The sequence below is a fragment of the Oncorhynchus mykiss genome, chromosome 2 (assembly GCF_057628025.1).
Source record: "Oncorhynchus mykiss isolate SJ-2025 chromosome 2, ASM5762802v1, whole genome shotgun sequence".
Classification (NCBI taxonomy): Eukaryota; Metazoa; Chordata; class Actinopteri; order Salmoniformes; family Salmonidae; genus Oncorhynchus; species Oncorhynchus mykiss.
This window is the reverse complement of record NC_143023.1, coordinates 64,615,301-64,635,343: the sequence shown is the minus strand read 5'-3', so window position 1 is coordinate 64,635,343 and position 20,043 is coordinate 64,615,301. Positions and strand designations below refer to the sequence as shown.

At 47.4% G+C, this 20,043-nt stretch overlaps 1 protein-coding gene across 30 annotated transcripts in view; it reads right to left on the bottom strand.

Moving 5' to 3' along the window:
- akap13 (A-kinase anchoring protein 13) overlaps positions 1 to 20,043 on the bottom strand; it is a 94,507-nt gene that overhangs the window by 46,915 nt on the left and 27,549 nt on the right. For all 30 annotated transcript variants that reach the window (XM_036953029.2, XM_036953038.2, XM_036953046.2 and 27 more), the window contains exons 3-7: positions 14,392 to 14,545; positions 10,290 to 10,613; positions 6,329 to 6,515; positions 3,127 to 3,322; positions 509 to 2,816 (exon numbers count right to left, since the gene is read on the bottom strand). In XM_036953029.2, coding sequence (XP_036808924.2) covers positions 509 to 2,816; positions 3,127 to 3,322; positions 6,329 to 6,515; positions 10,290 to 10,613; positions 14,392 to 14,545 — 3,169 coding nt within the window. The remainder of the gene's footprint in view (positions 1 to 508; positions 2,817 to 3,126; positions 3,323 to 6,328; positions 6,516 to 10,289; positions 10,614 to 14,391; positions 14,546 to 20,043) is intronic.

Sequence of the window (20,043 nt, the reverse complement as noted above, 5' to 3'; positions counted from 1 at the left end):
CCCGCAATTGCATTTTAAGTAACGGTCATATGTTTGAGCTTCTCCCCTCCTCTGAGCCCTGAGGGTGGCTCACTCACACAGCAGCCGGCAGCTGAACTGGGACAGATGCTTTCAGAGCATGAGTCGACATAATGCATAGGCTATTACCGTTGACCAAATAATGGTTGTAGAACAATCCAACAGAAGCCCTGCGTAGCGAAATCCCCGACGTGAGCGAAATGCTTCGGTAGGAAGAAGGCAGTGTCCATGTCTGTCATTGTCACTTTCTCGTCCCAGCTCTACTAACTCATCAACTCAAATTGTATTTGTCACATACGCCAAATACAACAGGTCTATAGACCTTACTGTGAAATGCTTACTTATGAATCCGTGAATGAAATCTTTCAAATAAATGGTTTCTTCTTACTCATCTGCATTAATGAATCTATAGGTGAGCAAAGCAAATGCATAGCAACATCAAGCTATGAAAAGGGACAGTTATCATTGTTTTGTCATTGTGTGGCCTTACCTTTCACAGACTTGTCAAGTGGTCTCAAAGCTTCAGAACACTCCACTTTAGTATCCAGCATTCTCTCACTCGCTCCATCCAGGCTGGCCAGTGTGTCTGGGGACTGCAGGCCCAAGGACAATCCACCGTCTACTTCCACTGAGAAGCTGTGCTTCTCCTCACCCGGGCCTGTTTCACTGTCTAGCTCCGAGGGGGAAGTCAGCTCTGGACTCTGGGCCGTACCACTGTCAGAGTCACTGGCTGTATGTAAATCTGCAGGTGTGGCCGGTCTCTCTGGAATAGCCTCCTGATGTGTCAGCTCTGAGGATCTCTCTGGGGAGATAGTGGAGGAGGATGTGATGACCTCATCGCTCTGTCTGTCCACAGCCCTTTCATCATGTAACAACATGTCTGTCTGAGGGTGGGAGTCTCCACACTCTCTGCTGGCTTCTACACTCTCTCCCTGGGTCAGACTCAGGCCTGCTAGTCTGGCCTCAACTTCATTCTCATTCCCAGGTCTGGCTTCGGATGGGTCACTGCTCTCCTCTCCTTGTAGAAGACGAGGCTCATCCTCTCCCTTTGAGGGGTTCTTGTCCATCACATCCCCCTGTAACTCCCCAGGTGAGACAATAGGACCCCCATCCAAGGTAAGGGTCTCAGTGGCCTCAGAAACAGTGACCCCTGACCTTGGTGCAGTGTCTTTGGGTCCAGTCTGATGCTCACTCTGGTTGTCAACAGCCTCCGGTACATGGCTTGCCTCCAGCATTGAATTGGAGTGGCATTGTTCTATGTTTGCTACAGCAGCTGCTACTGCTATGGCCACCACTGCTACAGCTGTGGCTGCTATCTCCTCCCTACAAGGCAGAGAGTCTGCCTCTTCTAACGATGCCCACTGTATAGACACCTTCTTCTTTGCAGGGGTCTCCTCTCCTGTGACTGTCCCCTCTTCAGACAGTTTGTCCGCGGAGCAACTATCCGACTGGACGAGTTCCTCCTCCTCACGAGAGGGTTTGAGGTCTGTGACACCATCAGAGTGCTGTGGCCCCATGGTCCACTTCTCTACGCTCGGTCTCTCTCCATCCTCAGTTGTCCTTCTGGCTGAGTCGGTGGACGCCTGTTCCTCCCATTCCTGCCCAGCCTCGTGGCCCTCGCTGTGGGCACCGTCCTGGTTATGCTGTGGTGGTACCACTACCTCCACTGTGCCCTCCGCCGTCTGATCCAGGACCTGCTCACTGGGCTCTGGTGCTGTAACGCTACTGGGTCCGTGTGAACGGCTGCTCTCGCTTTCTCCCTCTGTCATACTGGGGCTCTGCTTCATGCTGTTTGTGTCAGTCTCTCCACTTCGGCTGCTGGCTGACTCAGTGCTACCGTTAGTCTGTTGGCCGGGGTTTCCTGCCTCTCTCTTTCTCTCGTGTGTACCGCCACAATCACCAACTCTTTCAGTCTCAGACCCCCGGGTCTGGCTGCTGTTATTGGCCAAATCCTGCTCCTCAGAATAACTCGTCAGCGCTGTGGTGATTTCCTGTCTTTGTTCGGGGTCTTGTGACTGTGCAGCCTGTGCCTGATGGCGGCTCACAGCTCCTGTCATTGTCTGCAGAGTACATTCAGAGGCGGCTTCCGCGTACTCCACCTCGCCGCCATGTCCGCCGTGCTGCCCGTTCTCCACAGGAACCCCAGCCTCTATCTGAGCCCAGGGTGCTCTACAATCCATCTCCTCGATGTTGTCAGGCTCCCCCTGCCTTTCCATAGTATTTTGAGCCCTCGTGTCCCCACAGCTGCTACTGCTGTTGACTGTACTCCTCTCCCCAGTCTCCAGGGGCCAATGCTTGTCTTCTGGGTGTTCCGGGTGTTCCTGGGACTGTGCGTGGCCCATGGCTGGCGTAACCGTCGTCGGAAAAGCAGCAGCCTTATCGCCCGTCTCAGTCTCTGCTCGCCTCTTCTCTCTCTCTTCCTTGTTCCTTTTACGGCGCCCTGCCTTGCTGCTCTGCCTGGCAGTGATTACGCCTGTCCTCTCCCTATCAGCTTCCTCCTGCTGGTTTCCACAGGACGGTGTGCTGACAGCTGGAGTCTCACCCTCCCTCTTCCGCCGCTGTGCTGCAGCTTCACTTCTTTTATCCAACGCCTTCACAGAGTCCTTTACTGCTGCCTGAGCGGGGCCCGCCTCCCCTTCCTCTGGCTGGCCGTTCGGACGAGGCCACGCCCCTCCCGCGAGGTGGGCATGGCTGTGTTGGGGGTGTGAAGCTGTGTGCGCTGACGTGTTGCTGATGCCGCCGGATCCTGCTGTACTGTTTAGCTCGACTGGTGACTGCTGCTGAAACACATGATCTCCCTACAGTACAAACAGAAACACAGGGTGAATAATTGTCCCATTAATTAAACGTCAATTACACACATTATACATCACACATTACACACAGGGATCTTCACTTCGAGTCAAGATAAGACATGCACAAAATGTTCAGAGCAAACAAAAACCCACAGGTAACAATAGGCAGAAGATTTGATTCTGGGTTCTGAGATGACTTAGTGTATGAGAATAAGGCAAGTAAGTCATAGTTCAAAGCAACAAAATGAGACAGCAGACAGAGTTGAACGCAGACAGAGTTGAACGCAGACGGAGTTAGAGTTCTATAGCTCACCTTGTTGTCTCTGTGTGAGCGGATGAGTTTCTGTAGCTCCTCCACCTCTCCCTGCAGGCTGGGCGGAGTTTTCCCTGGCACCGTGTCCACCGTCAGGGTGTAGGTGTTCAGTCTAGGGTGGTGCTGCAGCGCTCGGCCTCCTGGGTAACACTGCCTCTCCTCTGCCTTTATCCGGGTGTCCGGCGAGGTCTCAACCCTGCTCAACACAAACAGAACACACCTGGTCAGAGCGGAGGTAGCCAAAGCACTCAGCACTGACTCAGCATTCAGCAGCACTACCTACGCCCATATTATAACAGCTATTGTGACCCACAGGTTCATTCCCAGGGTAGGCACCGGAGACCAACCTTTCACCATTCCACCGCCGACCTCACCACCAAAACTGGTCAGCTTCATTGTTACTTCTATCTCAATCACAGAACTGGTATTTAATTAATTGTTCTATGATATCGGTGGAATTGAAAAAGTAAACGCCACTTCTCCCTTTCTAATCTCCTCCACCAGTGAAACCAGTTCTACTGAGTTACAAAGAGGAACAAAAAACAAAGAAAAGAGATCAAACATAGCCGTGCTAAAATTACGTTTTCTGCATGGACCTATTCTAAACGCCTCTTGTAATGGCTAAATCCTGGGAGGGACTTTAGTAGTGTATTGTCCTGCTGACTCTGGGTGTGAGTCTCTCTCTGCCTGGGTTGAGTCATCTGTTCTACTCTCTCACAATGAGTGGAACTGACTCTAATCGACTCAGGGGTGATGATGTCACCACTGGTAAGCTCCGGTGAGAAGGACACAAAACCAAAACAATCTGATGGAAACAAAGGGCATGAGGGAGTCATTCAGTAAATGGATTGGATTAGTAAGATTCCAGCCCCTGGTGACAGGAGTGCAGACCTGGGTTCAAATATTAATTGAAATCATTTCCAATACTTTATTCCATGCTTGATTGAGCTTGCCCGGCTTAACGGACCAATAGAATAGTTCCAAAACCCTGCTCCATATCCCACTCTAAGCAGGCTACAGCAAAAACTCAATGGTTGGAAATAGTATTTGAGCCTTGGTCTGCAGGAGCGATGAGATCAGAGGCTGCTCTCACCTGCCTCTTGGCGCTCGGTGCCAGCACAGGGCTGAATGGGTCTCCATGGCAACCCCCTAACATCATTCACTGGGGAATGAAAGGCAGGACACGGCACGGGGGAAGAACACAACAGAGCCACGTTGTGGGACCTGAGTAGGGAACCCGAATGCAGCCAGGACCCAGCCTCAATCTCGGGAGCCAGGGGAGAGAGCGTTTAACAACACACAGTTGCCATGAAGACAACTGTACTATAAACGTTGTTTTTTTTATTCCTTTGTTAATGGTATATGACCTAACCAGCTTATTCCTACAGCCAGCGGGTGGAATGTACACAACTATGCTGTTGGGATTCAGCCATGACACCTAACTGTTCTCCTGTGCCAAATAAACAGCCGGCTGTCCCTGACCTGAACTAATCCTGTCTCAGAGCATTTAACGTCAGAAGCCAGGTGACTCAATCTCTCCACTCCCAGCTTAACTCATTTCAGGAATCTTTCCACAACTCTCCCGAAAACAACACCGAACAACAGCCTCCCCAACAACACCAAGCAACATCAGAGAGATGAACATGGGTTGGTGTCTATGTGACCGGTGTAACTGTTACATGCAGATGAGGAAGCGCAAGAAGAGTGGGTACGGAGAAATCCCTGGTCTAGTCTAGTGAAAACAGTTGCTTTGTTCTCCTCTGTAACACACACAGTGCCTCTGAGGAGCTCCCGCTAGTGCTGCTCTCTCTCGCTCTCCTACGGTGATCGGGTTTCACAGCCTCCACCAAACCAGGTCGAAAGAGACCCGACAGAGACCGTTGACCCAGGGGACAGCAAAGCAGTCTGTGTGCCGCAGATAGAGAGACACCATGCGGTGTTGGGACCTGAGAGTGTCCCTATGATCCGGTCTCTACTGGTCCACGCAGGTCCAGCACGTCCCTGTCTGGGACTAGGTGACATCTGAACCTCAATGTCATAGAGAGAGAGATAAGTGACCTCTGGTGAACTCTGTAATGAGGTCAACCGTATGTGCTCAGCTGGAGAACAGATCACCACTGTGTCACGGACAACACTGATGGTAAAAGCAGGTAATCAAACTGGTTTGGTGAGGTGCTAGTTGAGGCTGTGGCCGGGAGCAAATTATCTCTATTAGATAAACTGGAAATGCAGTTTCTATAGTAGTTCCATGAAACCACTGTTTCCCACCATCTTCACTACAACTTTTTCAGTGGTGAATCTGTCATCTGTGTTTGGGGGATGTAACCTACTGGGGCTGCCGAGTTAACATTGGTCTAGTTTTGAAACCAAAATGTTGGCTGGGCGATTTTTTTACTTGTGATATTTTATAGCTCAGATGTGTGAGCACATGTAACCGATCCCATACAGCTGGTACAGCCTGTGAGAACACAGAGTAGCGTACGAGCTGTCGTCCAGCACGTTAACATCCCCTCCTGATTCTAAAACAGTACAAATTAAAAAGACGGACCTCAAATGTATGCCATCCTGAGGCGCCAGCTAGGTACATTTTGTGATTTTTGTCCCACAAAGACGACCAAATACTGGTCTGGCTTGACGTACTTAAAGTGCATACAGCGTTGGACTCTGTGCTGACAGCAGCAGTTCGGAGCGAAGCTGCAGAGTTCATCCTTGGTCTGTCTGCTTGTCTCTGTGTTCCCCAAACACTCCAAACACATTTCAACATCCCCAGCTCCTAACTAACCAGAGCTGTTCCCATTCCCACGGTTACATAAAGACACCTCTCGCTCGTTTGGATCCTAATGAGCTCGCTTGAAATTCTTGCCTATTCATCTGTAGGAATGCAAAAGTATGTGTTAACGAAAAGGGCGACGAAGAGCTACCTAACGACTTGAGAGCAACTAAATGCTGTGGAGAGGGTTGTGCATTTCATTCACAGACAACATTCTGAAAACAGCAGAATATATTATGAAGACACGGTTTCTTTAACAGGTTCTGCTTTTCTTTCACACGTACCCGAGGTAGTAGAAATGACTGGCTAGCTAGCTTACTCCTATAGAAGCATAGCAATCGTGTATCTGAAGATTATCACTACTGTAGTATAGGTTGTTCATATTTAGGCCCTGTGTGACGTATATAGGATGGGACGCAGGTGAGTACTTACCCAGTGAAGAGCTGCTGTAGCTGGCCGTGGCCCCTCTTCTCTGCCACGCTGACTGGTGTGGAGCCCTGCTTGTTGGGCAGTCTGAGAGCCTCTCTTCCTCCTGGCTGCTGGAGCAGAAACAAGGCCACCTTCCGCAGACCGCGCCGAGCCGCAAAGTGCAGGAGGGTCTCGTGTGGACCGGGCTCAGCTGAACGGGACACACAGGGAGGGAGAGTTACACTGGGCTCAGCGACGGTCAACAGTTCCAGTCCTCACACTAGAACACGACACACATGCAACGATGTGCTGCCAGCAGGCATCCAACAACACTCCAGCTTCTGCTTAATAGCCGACGTGTTTACTCTGCCACTGTGTGATCAGTAACCTGTTTGGCAGTGCAGTATGTTCACGTGTAAATCCCTAAGTGCATTTTCAGGCATGCACGGGCCGAGCGCCTCCCTCTCTCCCCTCTCCCTAACTCCTCCCACCTTTGCTATAAGCCTGAAGTGACAGCCCTGTCAGAGTCCCGCCCTCCTAACCTGTGTGACCCACCATCCTGTCTGAGTCATGTGTCTAATAACCCCGCCCCTTTTCCCCTCTCACCCCTCCCACTGGTCAGACTGCTGAGCCTCTGCTTCAATACACACTGAACCAGCCGGAAGGCCTGACACGGAGGTGTGTCTTTTACTACAAACCATACAGCTTCAGTCCCATTTCAGTGTGGGTAATTAAGTCTTATGGAGACTTTCTCCCAACGCAAGACTACTCACAATGGTGTATTAGGAGATTATCTGCAATGTTACAGGTGGCTCTATTCTGAGAGCAGAGAGCCTCGCCGACCGGGCGGTCGCCATTACTATCCCAGCAGTACGAGGACACACAGTGGGAGGATTGTTCTACTTTGGTTAATGAGAGTCTGGGAAAGAGACTGCCCTGGTTTCAACGGCCCACTGGGAATTCAACAAACCAATTTGGAGCCCCCATAAAAAGAGGTGTTGCACAAAAAGGAGTCCTACTAGAAACGTAATCCGGTGCTGAGGAGTTGGGGATTAGGTCGTAGCGGAGCTGAGGGTACTAATTTAACACCGTTTGCACCAGGTCTGACACCAGGAGTCTACGTTTGAAGCAGATCATTTGAACGACTGCTGCACATCAGAGCAGACCAGAGTAGTGAAATGCTGTCAGAGAAAAGGCAAGTAAAAGAAGAAACACGTACTCTATTGCATCACACGGACAGATACTCAATACAATACAAAACAAATGGCAGGTTAGCTGGTTTGTAACATTGATGGGAAACTATCCAATGTGAAAAGGAAAATCAACCCTTGTCCTGACCTCTACTAGACTCAGTTCAGTGCATCTGATTTGCAGAAACACGGAGACAATATGAGCATGGGCCGCCATTTCCTCTCCGTCAGCCACATTCTATGGTAGGACTCAGCGTATTCACTCCAGCCACTTACAGGAGGAGGGAGAGACCCTAACAAATCAGATTTTCCACCAGCGCTGGATTCTCATGGCTGCTTCTCTCCCACAAACCCTCAGTATAACTGCTACGCGAAGCTCTGGAATGCTAGCAGATCCTCTGTTGGCATTTAGAGTGTTGGCAGTCGATGTGACAAGGGATAAAATATGCCTTTAGGAGTTTTACTGCATTTTTTTCATGATAATAATGGCCCTCTGTGCTTTATTTCAACCAGAATGAGTTGTTGGCTGGGGCTGGGCACTGGGGCCGGGCAGTGTCAGCAGAGCCAGTAGAGAGAGAGTAGTAGTTCCAGGGCTCACCGCCTGTCGTCCAGGTACCCGGGACCAGCTTCAGGAAATGCCAAGGCTGGAGAAGGCATTACACAGCTGGCCCACTCAACCGTTGGGGAGAGGAATTTAACCTGGCTGCAGGATCATCTATTCTTTTCCTTTTTCAAACATCAGAGAGTTTTGGAATCAAATATTATCAGGGGCCTCTGGTCACAGTGGAACCGGAGGAGATGCAAAGCACAGAGGAAATAGGCAGAGTCACATGTCCCACCTCATAAAGGACTGCAGTGCTTTCGTCTGAGTGCACGTCAGGCCCAGAACCACTTGAAACATATAAACCATCTGACAGGTGTTTCTAGGTCGCCATACATTGTTGACTAGTTCTGTACATTGTTGCTGGGCAGATATCCCTGCCAAATCACTGAGCTCTTACAAGCTCAATCCCTGAGCAAAAAGGGACAGACGTCATTCAGATCCCAAAAGGTTTAATAGGATATATCTTTCACTGAGAGGCCAAGATCAAGTAGTCCTTTAAAGAGGCTGATGGGATAAAAAAAAATAAAGCCTGGAGGAGGGGCACTCTCAGTCTTTAAGCTCTCAGCATTTTTTGTGTTCTTCTTATCTATGCCTGACAGAGGCACATGGTAACATCACAACAGGACATCTGCTAGCCATAACAGCCATCAGTGGCTCAGCATGGCCTCCATCCTCCACATTCTGACAGCATGCACGATGTGTAACTAACATTAAAGCATTAAACACATTCTGTTAGTATGACAATCTGTCATCAGTCAAAGCAAAATACAAAGACAGTAGACGCCTAGACGCAGACATGCATAAAAAGCATGTGGGCTCTAGATTTCAGTGAGTTGGAATGAGACCGTATGTTTCAACAACACTCAATTTGGTGTTCCAAATGACCTGCAGGAGCCTATAGTTTTCATGTTGGGTCTTGTACTATTAAATGGCTCTATAGGGCCATACATTCCAACCGATCTTTCAAGTGACTGTATGAAACTTAATTCATACAGTCTTTAATTCCCGGTGCAGAGAGAGAGCGAGAGAGAGAGAGGTAGCGAGAGAGGTAGAGAGAGAGAGAGGTAGAGAGAGAGAGAGAGAAAGTGTGAGAGAGAGAGAAAGTGAGAGAGAGAAAGTGTGAGAGAGAGAGCGAGAGAGAGTGTGAGAGAGTGTGAGAGAGAGAGGTAGAGAGAGAGAGAGAGTGAGAGAGCGAGAGAGAGTGTGAGAGAGTGTGAGAGCGAGAGAGAGAGAGTGTGAGAGCGAGAGAGAGAGAGTGTGAGAGAGAGAGGTAGAAAGAGAGAGAGGGGGGAGAGAAAAAGAGGAGAAAGCACACTAACACTCTACTGACAAGAACAGGCGTACAGGCTCCAAATGTAACAAGCATCAGTCAGCTGTGACCAGAGCCCCCGACATGTATCCCAACAATCCCCTTTGAGCTCCAGAACAAGTCCCAGGCTCTGGTTAATAGACCAAATAAACACTGTTGGTTACTGCCCACTTCTTCATTGGGTGGGAATGTTTGTTTTTAGCATATCTGACATTGCGTTCCTGACTTATGACGACCCAATAGGAGCAGAAAACAGAAACACAGAGGAGGAAATAAAGTGGATCTGAACTCAGCCGGAGAGCCCAGCCAAAAACATCAGGAGGGAGGACTGGAGCTATCCCAGGGGACACTGGGGCATGATGGCAACCTCCCTCTCTCAGATAGAGCCCTTCCTCTCCTCACTAGGGCAGTCCTCTCTGGTCAGACTCTCACTCCTCTCACTGTCAGGATTCCTGTGTGCCAATTAACAGAATCACTGCAGTGGGATTGAAATGTCAAAGCCCCCCCTCCAAAAAAAACACAAGGCAACAAAGTGACCTCTGATTGGTCGTTACCACGACCGGCTCTTTCTCCGGAGGCCGTGAGTGGCTGGAGCAGATTTTATGCATGCCCGGGAGGCGGAGCTAAAGTATCGTTAGTGAACCACCCGGTGGGCGCGCTCCACTACTCATTCAGTAGAACGGGAACCCGGCCAAATCATCTCTCACTTCGGGAGGAAGGGAACAAATGTTTCTCAGTCTACTTAATTACCTCACCGAGGCGTGAACCGAACACGGCAGCACATACTGTATGAAATCTACAGGCACATTAAGAGGGAATAAAGCAGACCACACCGTGAGAAGCACTCAAAAATAGGTCTGCGGAGACCCTATCCCTACTCACCTATGCTGTTGTCCAGGTTGGTACCTGGTGGTGTGCCCACGTGTGTACCCAGGACGCTCCACCCCTGGGGCAGGGCCAGGTGTCTAAGGGCCAGGGAGAGGCTGTCGTCCAGCCGCTCACACTCCTGCAGCGGGATCTGGCACTCGTCCAGCAGCAGCGCCCCCTCCAGACCGTCGGCCTGCCCCGCAGCGCTCACCAGGAACTGGGCCATGTCGAAGGCCAGGTCCTGGACGAACTGGAAGCGCTCCTCAGCCACGGGGTCCACGGAGCCGCCGGGCCGCGCCGAGCACAGCGTGACCTGCACCGACTCAGAGCAGTCATGGGCTAGGAAAGAGACGGAAGAGAAGGGGTTAGTTTACTTCTTACATAAAGGCATGGGACCTGTCTGTTACTGTACAGACACATGCTTCAGACATGCCAAAATACTTTACAGTGTGAGTTTACAGCGTGAGTTTACAGAGTGAGTTTACAGCGTGTATCGGCCTATACAGCTGAGTTGAGCCTTAGCTTGCCCAAATAACTTGGCTGGTGTCAACAGGTTTCAGACCTTTAAACAGTGGACCGTTAAACAGGCCATTTTAATTCTATTTAAAGGTGTATTATTGTAGAAGCCTGTGAACCAACAGGTAAATATGCTAGTCTCACAATCAGAGGAATATCCATTAGCTACAGGTGTTGCAAACAGGGGTGATAACCATCAAAACCTGTTGGCATCTATGAAAAGTGTCTAGCCCTTCACTCTCGTACCCGTATACGGCTTGAAAATCCCTCCTGGTAATTGGGCAACTTTTGCAAATGTTTTGTTGTCTGAGTGAAGGGAAATGCTGTAAATTAAGAGCACTCGATGTATTCTGAAAGATGAGATGCTGAGGATTATAATACATACTGCTTTGATGTCATACACTTCACATTTACATATCATAAAACCCATGTCATATACAGTGTCGACGTTTATGATCAGTGTTTGATGTACAGTTACAAGATGACATGGCGTCATACCCCGGCTTGTCCTGAACATAATGAGCCTATGGTTGTCTCTATGTGAAGAAAACAACCACCTGAATGCACACCACTCCTTTCCATGCGCACCAACAGTACGATCTGTTTCTCTGAGTTGCCCTGTGAAGGCCTAACACTGTAATATTGTATTTCAGAACTTAGCTAGTCATGTCGGCAATAGAACATTTATAATGGGACGTTTCTTGGGGGATTGTGTAAACAACAGTGATTGTGTGATGCAGGGCTGTGTTCCAAACAAAACAGTGGCAAGTGTGCTTGCTCTAGTTCCTCAATGGCACAGCTAGGAGAGCTAAAAAATATACTGTGGTTGAAGTATATACTGTAGCACCTTATACTGTCGTTGAAGACTCTATTTTGAGTCACAAAAGTGCATTGAAATGACTTAGGAACCGTGCACACTTTGGAGAGGTGTGCGCCTGTGTAGCCACGTGGTGACACCAGTCAGTCCTCTCACTCAAACCCTTAGCATTTCTTGGTCTTATGTTTAGCTGACCCCACATTTCCCAGGAATAGTGGTATCGTGGTACTGAATGTATCCAGAGTATTTTCAGAATGTGGCGACAAGTACAGTAAATGTAAAATTAACAGTGTAATGTTTGGATTCAGTTTTGTCAGGTGAACTGTTGTGTCCTCAACTTTGGTCTAATCATTTCCCCCAAAACGTTCAATTGCTATCAATGTTATGCTTTTCATATTTCTTCTGTAAGAAACATTTCCATGGAGCCCTATCCACATAGGCCAATTCCCACGAGTGTAAAGGGTTAAGACATGGCCTAGTGACATGATGTACTGTTCTGTTCCTTTACTATGTCCCTCCCTGTTCTGAAAACGACTCCACAGCAAAAGGCCATGTGAGAGCCATATTTTTATTGACAGCTCATATTAGTCATGACACAGGTCTGAGGGGACTGGGGGGGACAGCACGCAAACATTCAGGAGGCCAACCCACTCCTATTCATGGCTCTGCTGACGTCCATACACACAACACAAACACAGATAAATCCGAGCTGGGGCAGCCATCACGACATCATCAATATGCCACATGTCGGCCATGTTTTTACATGGACCTGGTGATCAGGGTGATAACTGAAGCCGGGGTTAAATATAAAAACAACTTTTCTGTCGGACAAAAATATATTTGGGATTTATCTCTCGGACATCTTCTGGTTAAGGCTGCCTAGACAAACACCCCGTGGATGAAAACATGGTTTACTACCAATGACCAGACTGAGACAGATATAATTATGGAGCAAAGTTCTCACATTGTGAACAATGTATTTCCAAGGACTGGGAGAGTGGTGTACATGTAGAAGAGAAGCAGTCATAAACAAAGACGACATTCCTGTGTCAGCTGCCAAGAGGCTCGTCCCATCTCAGTGTAAGCAAAAAGCACACATCCTTAGCTGAAAACCCATGTAAAATGTCTCTATTTGCCCATGAAGAGTGGTGTGTGCGGGCGCGTGTATGTGTGCGTGTGAATGTCTGTGCGTGAGCGTGCGTGTAACTATAAAAGATTTGGTTCATCCAAACGGCTCTGCCACACAGACAAACACACAACCAGTACCACCGTCCAGCACCAGAATGCTGTTTAAAACCTCATCTCTCGTCTGACTGTCCCGTGGGGTTAAAAAAACAAAATGTCAATGTTTAAATCCTGTTGATAAAAACGTCCTAGCAACCATCAGTTTCACGATAACAAGAGCCGGGACCACCGGCGGCGGCAGAGCTCTGTGAGGGAGACAGAAGTGCACCTGAGGAGGATGACAGAGCTTTCTGAAGCTCTTCTTCATTTGAAGGTTTTGATGCACTGGCCAAAATCCTTTAAGTGTTCTTACACTGGATTGATTACACAGGCCGTGCCAATGAGCTGCTGCTGCACAGTGGCATGTGTTACAGTCAGATTGTCCCAAACAGCACCGTACTGCCGATACTGTGGGCCGTGGTAAAAAAGTAGTGCACCGCTGTAAATAGAGAATAGGGTGCCATTTGGGACGCACATGGAGCCATTCGACTGGAATCTTCCACCCCGCTCTGTTCTCCCCTCCTCCGGCCTCACTAGGACTCTCTCCGTCAACGAGCCACCCATCTGTCAGAGCACACAGACGTTTATTTCACTTTCACCCCGTGTCTTCCCCGATTGCCTGGCACCGCACTGAGCCGTGGAGTGTTGTGTATATCGACAGGCCAACGACACGGTTGCTGCTGCTGTGGCTCTTTCCACAGGACGAAGAAATGTACCGTAGCTACGCTGTGAGGTCATTTCATATTATGTAGATGACATCGTAGCCACTAAACCACACAGAGGGAATACTTTAAACAGTCTGCAGCACATCCAGTTCTACCTGATTTAGCGCTGCGACAGCAGGGATGAAGCGTATTGTTGATAGGCTAGATAAGGTATCCTGACATTGGGGGGGAAATGGTTTACTGGATTGGCACGCGGACACACACTGTAAGGCTGACTGATGACAGCAAGGCTTGTGGAGGTATTTATTAGGCTATGGTGTGTTTACTACTTTGGGAAAAGGGATTTTAGAGATAAGGATTGAGTTATTCCATTCTGTTTAATACTAAGGGAAAGGAGTGGAAATACATGTCCTTATACAGGTACCTAGGGTCAATATGCACACACGCTCGGGGCAAGGCTTTCAGGAGCTGAATATATCGGTGTTTACTTCTCTAAAGCCTTGTCAGGTTTTCCTCCACTTCCGACATCCGTTACATTAAGATGGAATGTCTCCGAACATCAACAGCAATTAGAGGTCTCTAGCTATAAGTGCAGTGTGTGTTTGACTGTCTCAGAGTGAATTATTAGTCTAGTTTCAATCTGGAACACTTTGAGAAATGCCGGCCATATTCCCAGGACTCCCGGTGGTATGGTAAGTCCTTGGGCTGCAGGTGTGTGGGATTGCGTGAGCGTGAGTAGCCATGTGTGGTGTACAGTGTGGCAACGGATGCAATACGACTCAAAGTGTTGTGGAGACAGACGGCCTGCAGTGTGGCAGTACTCCTGTACTTTCCATTGGCCTGTTCAATGGAATGTTTGGGACCTTTACGCCCTGCGGTGCATTGTGGGACTTACCTGGGCACACGGCCTGCAGGGTGACATGGCTGATCCTCAAGGTGCTGGTCAGGTGCCTCTGGTTGGTGCCAGCAAACAGCAGGTAGAACTCTACACCCTCCTCATCCTCCAAATGATCTTCATCACCAAGCTGCACCGTCAGAAGACACTCACCCTGGAAAAAGACAAGACGGGTGGAAATACAGTCATACTGTACATTTGAGCCACATACTTGGATTGGTTTAACTCAGTTTACATCTTTAGAGCTTGCATCAGAATGGCGAAGGAAATGAACTACTCTCTAAACTAGGGCTGGGAAATGCCAGGGACCTCATGATACGATATTATCACAATACATAGGTGCCGATACGAAATGTATTGCGATTATACTGTATATGTATTGCAATTCAGTACTGCGATTTGATTGTGATTCGATGTTCCAAACATATTGTTCTGTATATGCGGCAGAAAGACAAGAGAGAGCGTGAGGAAATCAATGTCGGGGTAAAAGTGCTCAAAACATGTTGGCACACTCTTTAAAACATTTCAAAAGAAGACGGAGGATAACCTATCGTTATAACCGACTAGCGCTAGCTAAAAAAAAGTATGGGTTTTATTGGTTGCATTTCACAAATGCAATCGGCAAAGATTATATTGCGATACTCTACTGCAGAGTTTCCTCTGCGTTCATTTACGGCAGAATCATTCCTGCTACACCAAAAGTAACAATATATATTTCTACCAAACATAGTTTCAATAAAGTTCTGTAATACACATTCTCTTTTCTTAGTAAATAGATCATCCATTCTGAGTTCAACAGTTCTGAAGGTTATTTAGCTCTGTGAGCTGTGGCAGGCAGCCTGCAACCCAAGAAACACAGCGTGCCTGTGACCAGTGCTCGATACAGACGCTCTGCGGCGCGAAACACAATTCACTTCAGAGTGCTCCTGCATGAGAAATTGCAAGAAAGGTACGTTAGCTTGTTTGTTTGACTAACGTTAGCTAGCTAAGGGCTAACAAAAAAAATGGTGCATATTTAGCCTGTACTAGTCTACAGGATTATGTGTTTATTTCTGAGCCAACTCCACCAGGACCTCGACCCAATGGGTCTGGGAGCATTCAACATCAAGGAGGCGGAGGAGAGCGAGACCAGGTGGAGACGACCAAGACCAGGGAGCAGTTCTGGGCTTGGTTCAGAGAGGAGGTGTGTTTTCAAATGCTGTGATGAAACCAATGTTACATCATGTGTGTTGGATTAACTAATTAGGTCATCTTGTTGGGCTCCAGGACAGCCTAGACCGGAGGTTCCAACCCCTGGAGATTCTGGGGTGTGTTGGGACCTCAGGCTGCGTTCTCTAGTGAGAGGATAAACACCTGTAGTTCAGGGGTTGAAACACCTGTATTTTAGGGGTTGGACCAGCTGACGGCAATGGGGGCAGACTACTCCTGACTATACCAGTGTATTCTGTTAATTGTGAGAGGGACTTCTCTGCAATGAAACGAGTAAGAACATTTAAATGTGAAAGTAGATCGACTCTCTTTGTCCCTCTCCCTTCTCTTATTTTTCTTTCTGTTATTGCAGATCAAAACAGACTTGAGGAACAGACTGCAGGGAGAGCATCCAGCCGGCTCTCCATCAACACCCCCCCCCCCCCCCCCCCCCCATCAAGGAGCTCAATTACAGGAGGGCGTTGGAAATCTTTTTCCAAATGCCCAGAAGAATAAAGTGCTCTGACAAAGGCTGTCAGAACTAGGTTTTTGTCGGAACCTGAAAAGCTCTCCTTTTGTGATGGGCTCTAATTCATGTTCAGTCAAATGTTCCTCTGTTCATTTTGTCAAGATAAACTTTTTTATTTCAGAAAGGTCTCTGTTGTGTTTCTTTAGATAGCGGCAACACTCAACCTTAAATTGCAGACTGTGTACTATAATAATTTTACTGATACGTTATTGAGCTCATTTCTGGGGGTGGAAATTATATTTTAGGTGGTTTATTTGAGTTTTTCATTTTAAAAAGTCACCAGAACCAAGCTTTTCAGTACTTATACATATTTTTTAACCCCCCCCCCCCCCCCCCCCCCCCACACTACCACTAACTGCCCCCCACAGCTAACACATTTTCCAGGTAGGTATCAGCACCTGTTTATTACAGTAGGAAGAGGCTGTGTTTTATTATAGCACTATCAACCCATAATGTAGGGCGGAATACTCGACTGAATACATAAAAACAAACTCTGCTAAAACAATAATTACCCTGCCTTATTTAATTACAGTGTATTGCACGTGTGTGTGTGTGTGTATGTGTGTGTGTGTGTGTGTGTGTGTGTGTCTTCTTGCATCGGTGTGTATTATAACGAATGATTATTTTTTTTAGAGACCTCTTTATACTAAGAACTCTTCAAATTGATAGAGCCCCCAGCCTAGAGTTACAACCAGGCTGTGTGCAGATCTCTGACAGGTCTGTTATATTGAGGGACCCCAGTGTAAACACATGACTACCTGTCATTCCGCTTCAACCAGCGCATGGTCCAGTGTGACAGCCAGCTGCACATAGCAAGAGAGGAAGAAGCCTGAGAGGAAGAGGGTAAGATTGGAGGATGACTATGTTTCCTGTTTCCTTATTTCTAGGTTACCCGTGGGCCGGTCCAAAGCACTGTACTGCTGGAGCTGTCTGCCTACCGTCTGTTGTTTTCCTCACAGGTCCACATCATATCCACCTTATCACATGCAGCAGGAATAACAGATAGGGGGACAGAAAGGTACGGACTAGTCCAAATAACCCATCTCTCTCCTTCAGTGGCAGGATCTTTTCATATAGAAATAAACACTGAAGATGGAAAATGCATGTGGGAAACATAGATGTCATGGGTAAGAAGAATGCATAGTTTACTTAGTCACACGCAAAAATAAAACAATTCCCAAATACACGCGACGTGTCCGGAGCTACCAATTGTAGTCTTTGTAGCGGCTAGCTAGCTAGCTTTGTATAGTGGATGTTCAATGGCGTACAGTGGGCGTATGTGGACACGACTGTTGACTTTGGACAGACTGCAAAAGCCACATCCTTCAGTGCTGAATGCCAGTCAGCTGGTCTGTCTGTGGCTGATGACAAGCGGTTAGAGGAGGAGAGGCACAATACAGGGGAATATAGTATGAAAAGCATATAGGCTAACACTGCAGCACTTACTTTAACATAAAGCTACGCTTAGAACCAACGCTAGCACTGTTTAACATAAAGCTATGCTTAGAACCAACGGGGAAGCTCTTGCACCGTGTACGCTAGCACTGTTTAACATACAGCTGTGCTTAGAACCAACTGCCTGAGGACAGAAAACCCCCAGCCATCCTATGGTTCATCTTGTATACACCACATGACCAAAAGTATGTGGAGACCTGCTCGTAGACGCGTGGCATTGCACGTGGTGATCTTAGGCTTGTGTGCGGCTACTCGGCCATGGAAACCCATTTCATGAAGCTCCCGACTAACAGTTATTGTGCTGAAATTGCTTCCAGAGGCAACCAATGACAGAGGATTTTAACTCGCTACTCGCTTTAGCACGGCGGTCCCGTTCTGTGAGCTTGTGAGGCCTACCAATTCCACTTCACAATAACAGCACTTACAGTTGACCGGGGCAGCTCTAGCAGAGCAGAAATGTTATGAACAGACTTGTTGGAAAGGTGGCATCCAATGACTGTGCCAAGTTGAAAGTCACTGAGCTTTTCGGTATGGGCCATTTTTATTTTGATTTATTTCACCTTTATTTAACCAGGTAGGCCAGTTGAGAACAAGTTCTCATTTGCAACTGTGACCTGGCCAAGATAAAGCATAGCAATTCGACACATACAACAACACAAGAGTTACACATGGAATAAACAAAACATACAGTCAATAATACAGTAGAACAAAAGAAAACAAAAAGTCTATATACAGTGAGTGCAAATACAGCCAATGTTTGTCTGTGGAGATTGCATGGCTTTGTGCTCAATTTTATATACCTGTCAGCAATGGGTGTGGCTGAAATAGCCAAATCCACTCATTTGAAGGAGTGTCCACATACTTTTGTATACATAGTGTAGGTGCAAAACGTATTTGGCCTGGAGCACTTTACCTTCATGTATGTATCTTAAAAGTCTGTTTTTTGTCTATGTGGTAGAGCAGATCATCTGAAAGAAAGACCCTTGTTTTACAGGTAGAGATTAGTAATGGGATCTTTCTGCTGTAACTGCAGCAGCCATTTTCTACATGAGTAGCCGACGGCAACACAAAAAGAGGAGGGTAGCTAGCATGTCTGTCTGCAGCTCCCTCCCTCCCTGTCTTGTGTTCTGATCGATGTGGAGGACACACCTCCTTAACCTGTTGATGTGATGTGTCCTACTCTGTGGTGTTGACATGGCCCTAGGGTGGCAGACGTGGCTTGCTGATTGGTTTACTGGAGCCTGTACTCTGAACAGAGGCTTCTATTTGGAGATGCCAGTTGGGCGTGATGAGGGAGAAAGAAGTAGACTTCATTTTAATTTTTCTCATTTAGAACAGTCAAAAGGTTTTTCCATTATGTAAAAGTGGCTAGGGAGTTAGACAGGTTTTAGACCGAGGTCAAATGACAAAATCCTGTGACACAAAGCTATTAAATCATTTGAGCAGCCAGTATGACTTGTTTGGAAAAGGCTTCAGGACTGTCATCAGCGATATAAAAGGCAATCGGAAGGCCTCTGAGGACAAATATTTTATTTCAAGCAATCAAAAGTACAAAAGGTCACAGTCTAAAACAAATCCAAGCAATACAAAGTAAAACCATGAAGTGCTTCTCAACAATGACAAAAGGCTGAAGACAACAAAAAAAAGACTAGTTGGAAAAAAGAATGAATCACAACTTGAGAGTAAAATGCAGTGGTGTTCAGGAGGAAGAGCATGCACACTAATGGTAAACTGGGCCTTGGGCCACTTCTACTGTAAAAGCCCAATATAGACAAACAGGTGTTGAAGCCGAAAGAAAGAGAGCAAGAGCAAAAAGAGAACTAAACCAAAACATTTGCCAAAAGACCACCCTGCAGGGGTTTGTGAAATATAATTTTTATGTATCAAAAAGAAAGGAGGACCAAGGCACTCTTCATATAATTCATTAAAATGCCTATATTTGTATGGAATGGAAACCAACTCTGACGCGTTTTGGCCTTCATCGGGGCGTACTTCATGCAGGAAAAACCTGTAGGAGTTTTTAAACTTTGTTTACCAAAGAGCACCTTGTGTCTACCAAAATCTACTATTGTGTACCTTAGCAGAGCTTCCCTTCCTCCTTTTTATATACTTTTGATGGATTTGAAAACGTGATTATGAGTTCAAAATTATGTAAGCTACATGTGTACCAGAAGTTTGACAGATAAGTTCACAGAACAAATGTCCCAACCATTCCATTAAGATTCCAACGGTTCCACTGCTCTTGGGTCTGGAGTGGTTTGCCTCTAGTCTAGCGTGTTCATAGGCATTCTGGGGTTGTTTGTGATGCTGTTCCAGAGATCAACATCAGAGGTAGTTTTAAAAGCTGACTGGAAATAACCCCAGAGAGTGAGTCCAAGGAGGAGCTCCTGACTGGAAATAACCCCAGAGAGTGAGTCCAAGGAGGAGAACCTGACTGGAAATAACCCCAGGGAGAGACAGTCCAAGGAGGAGCTCCTGAC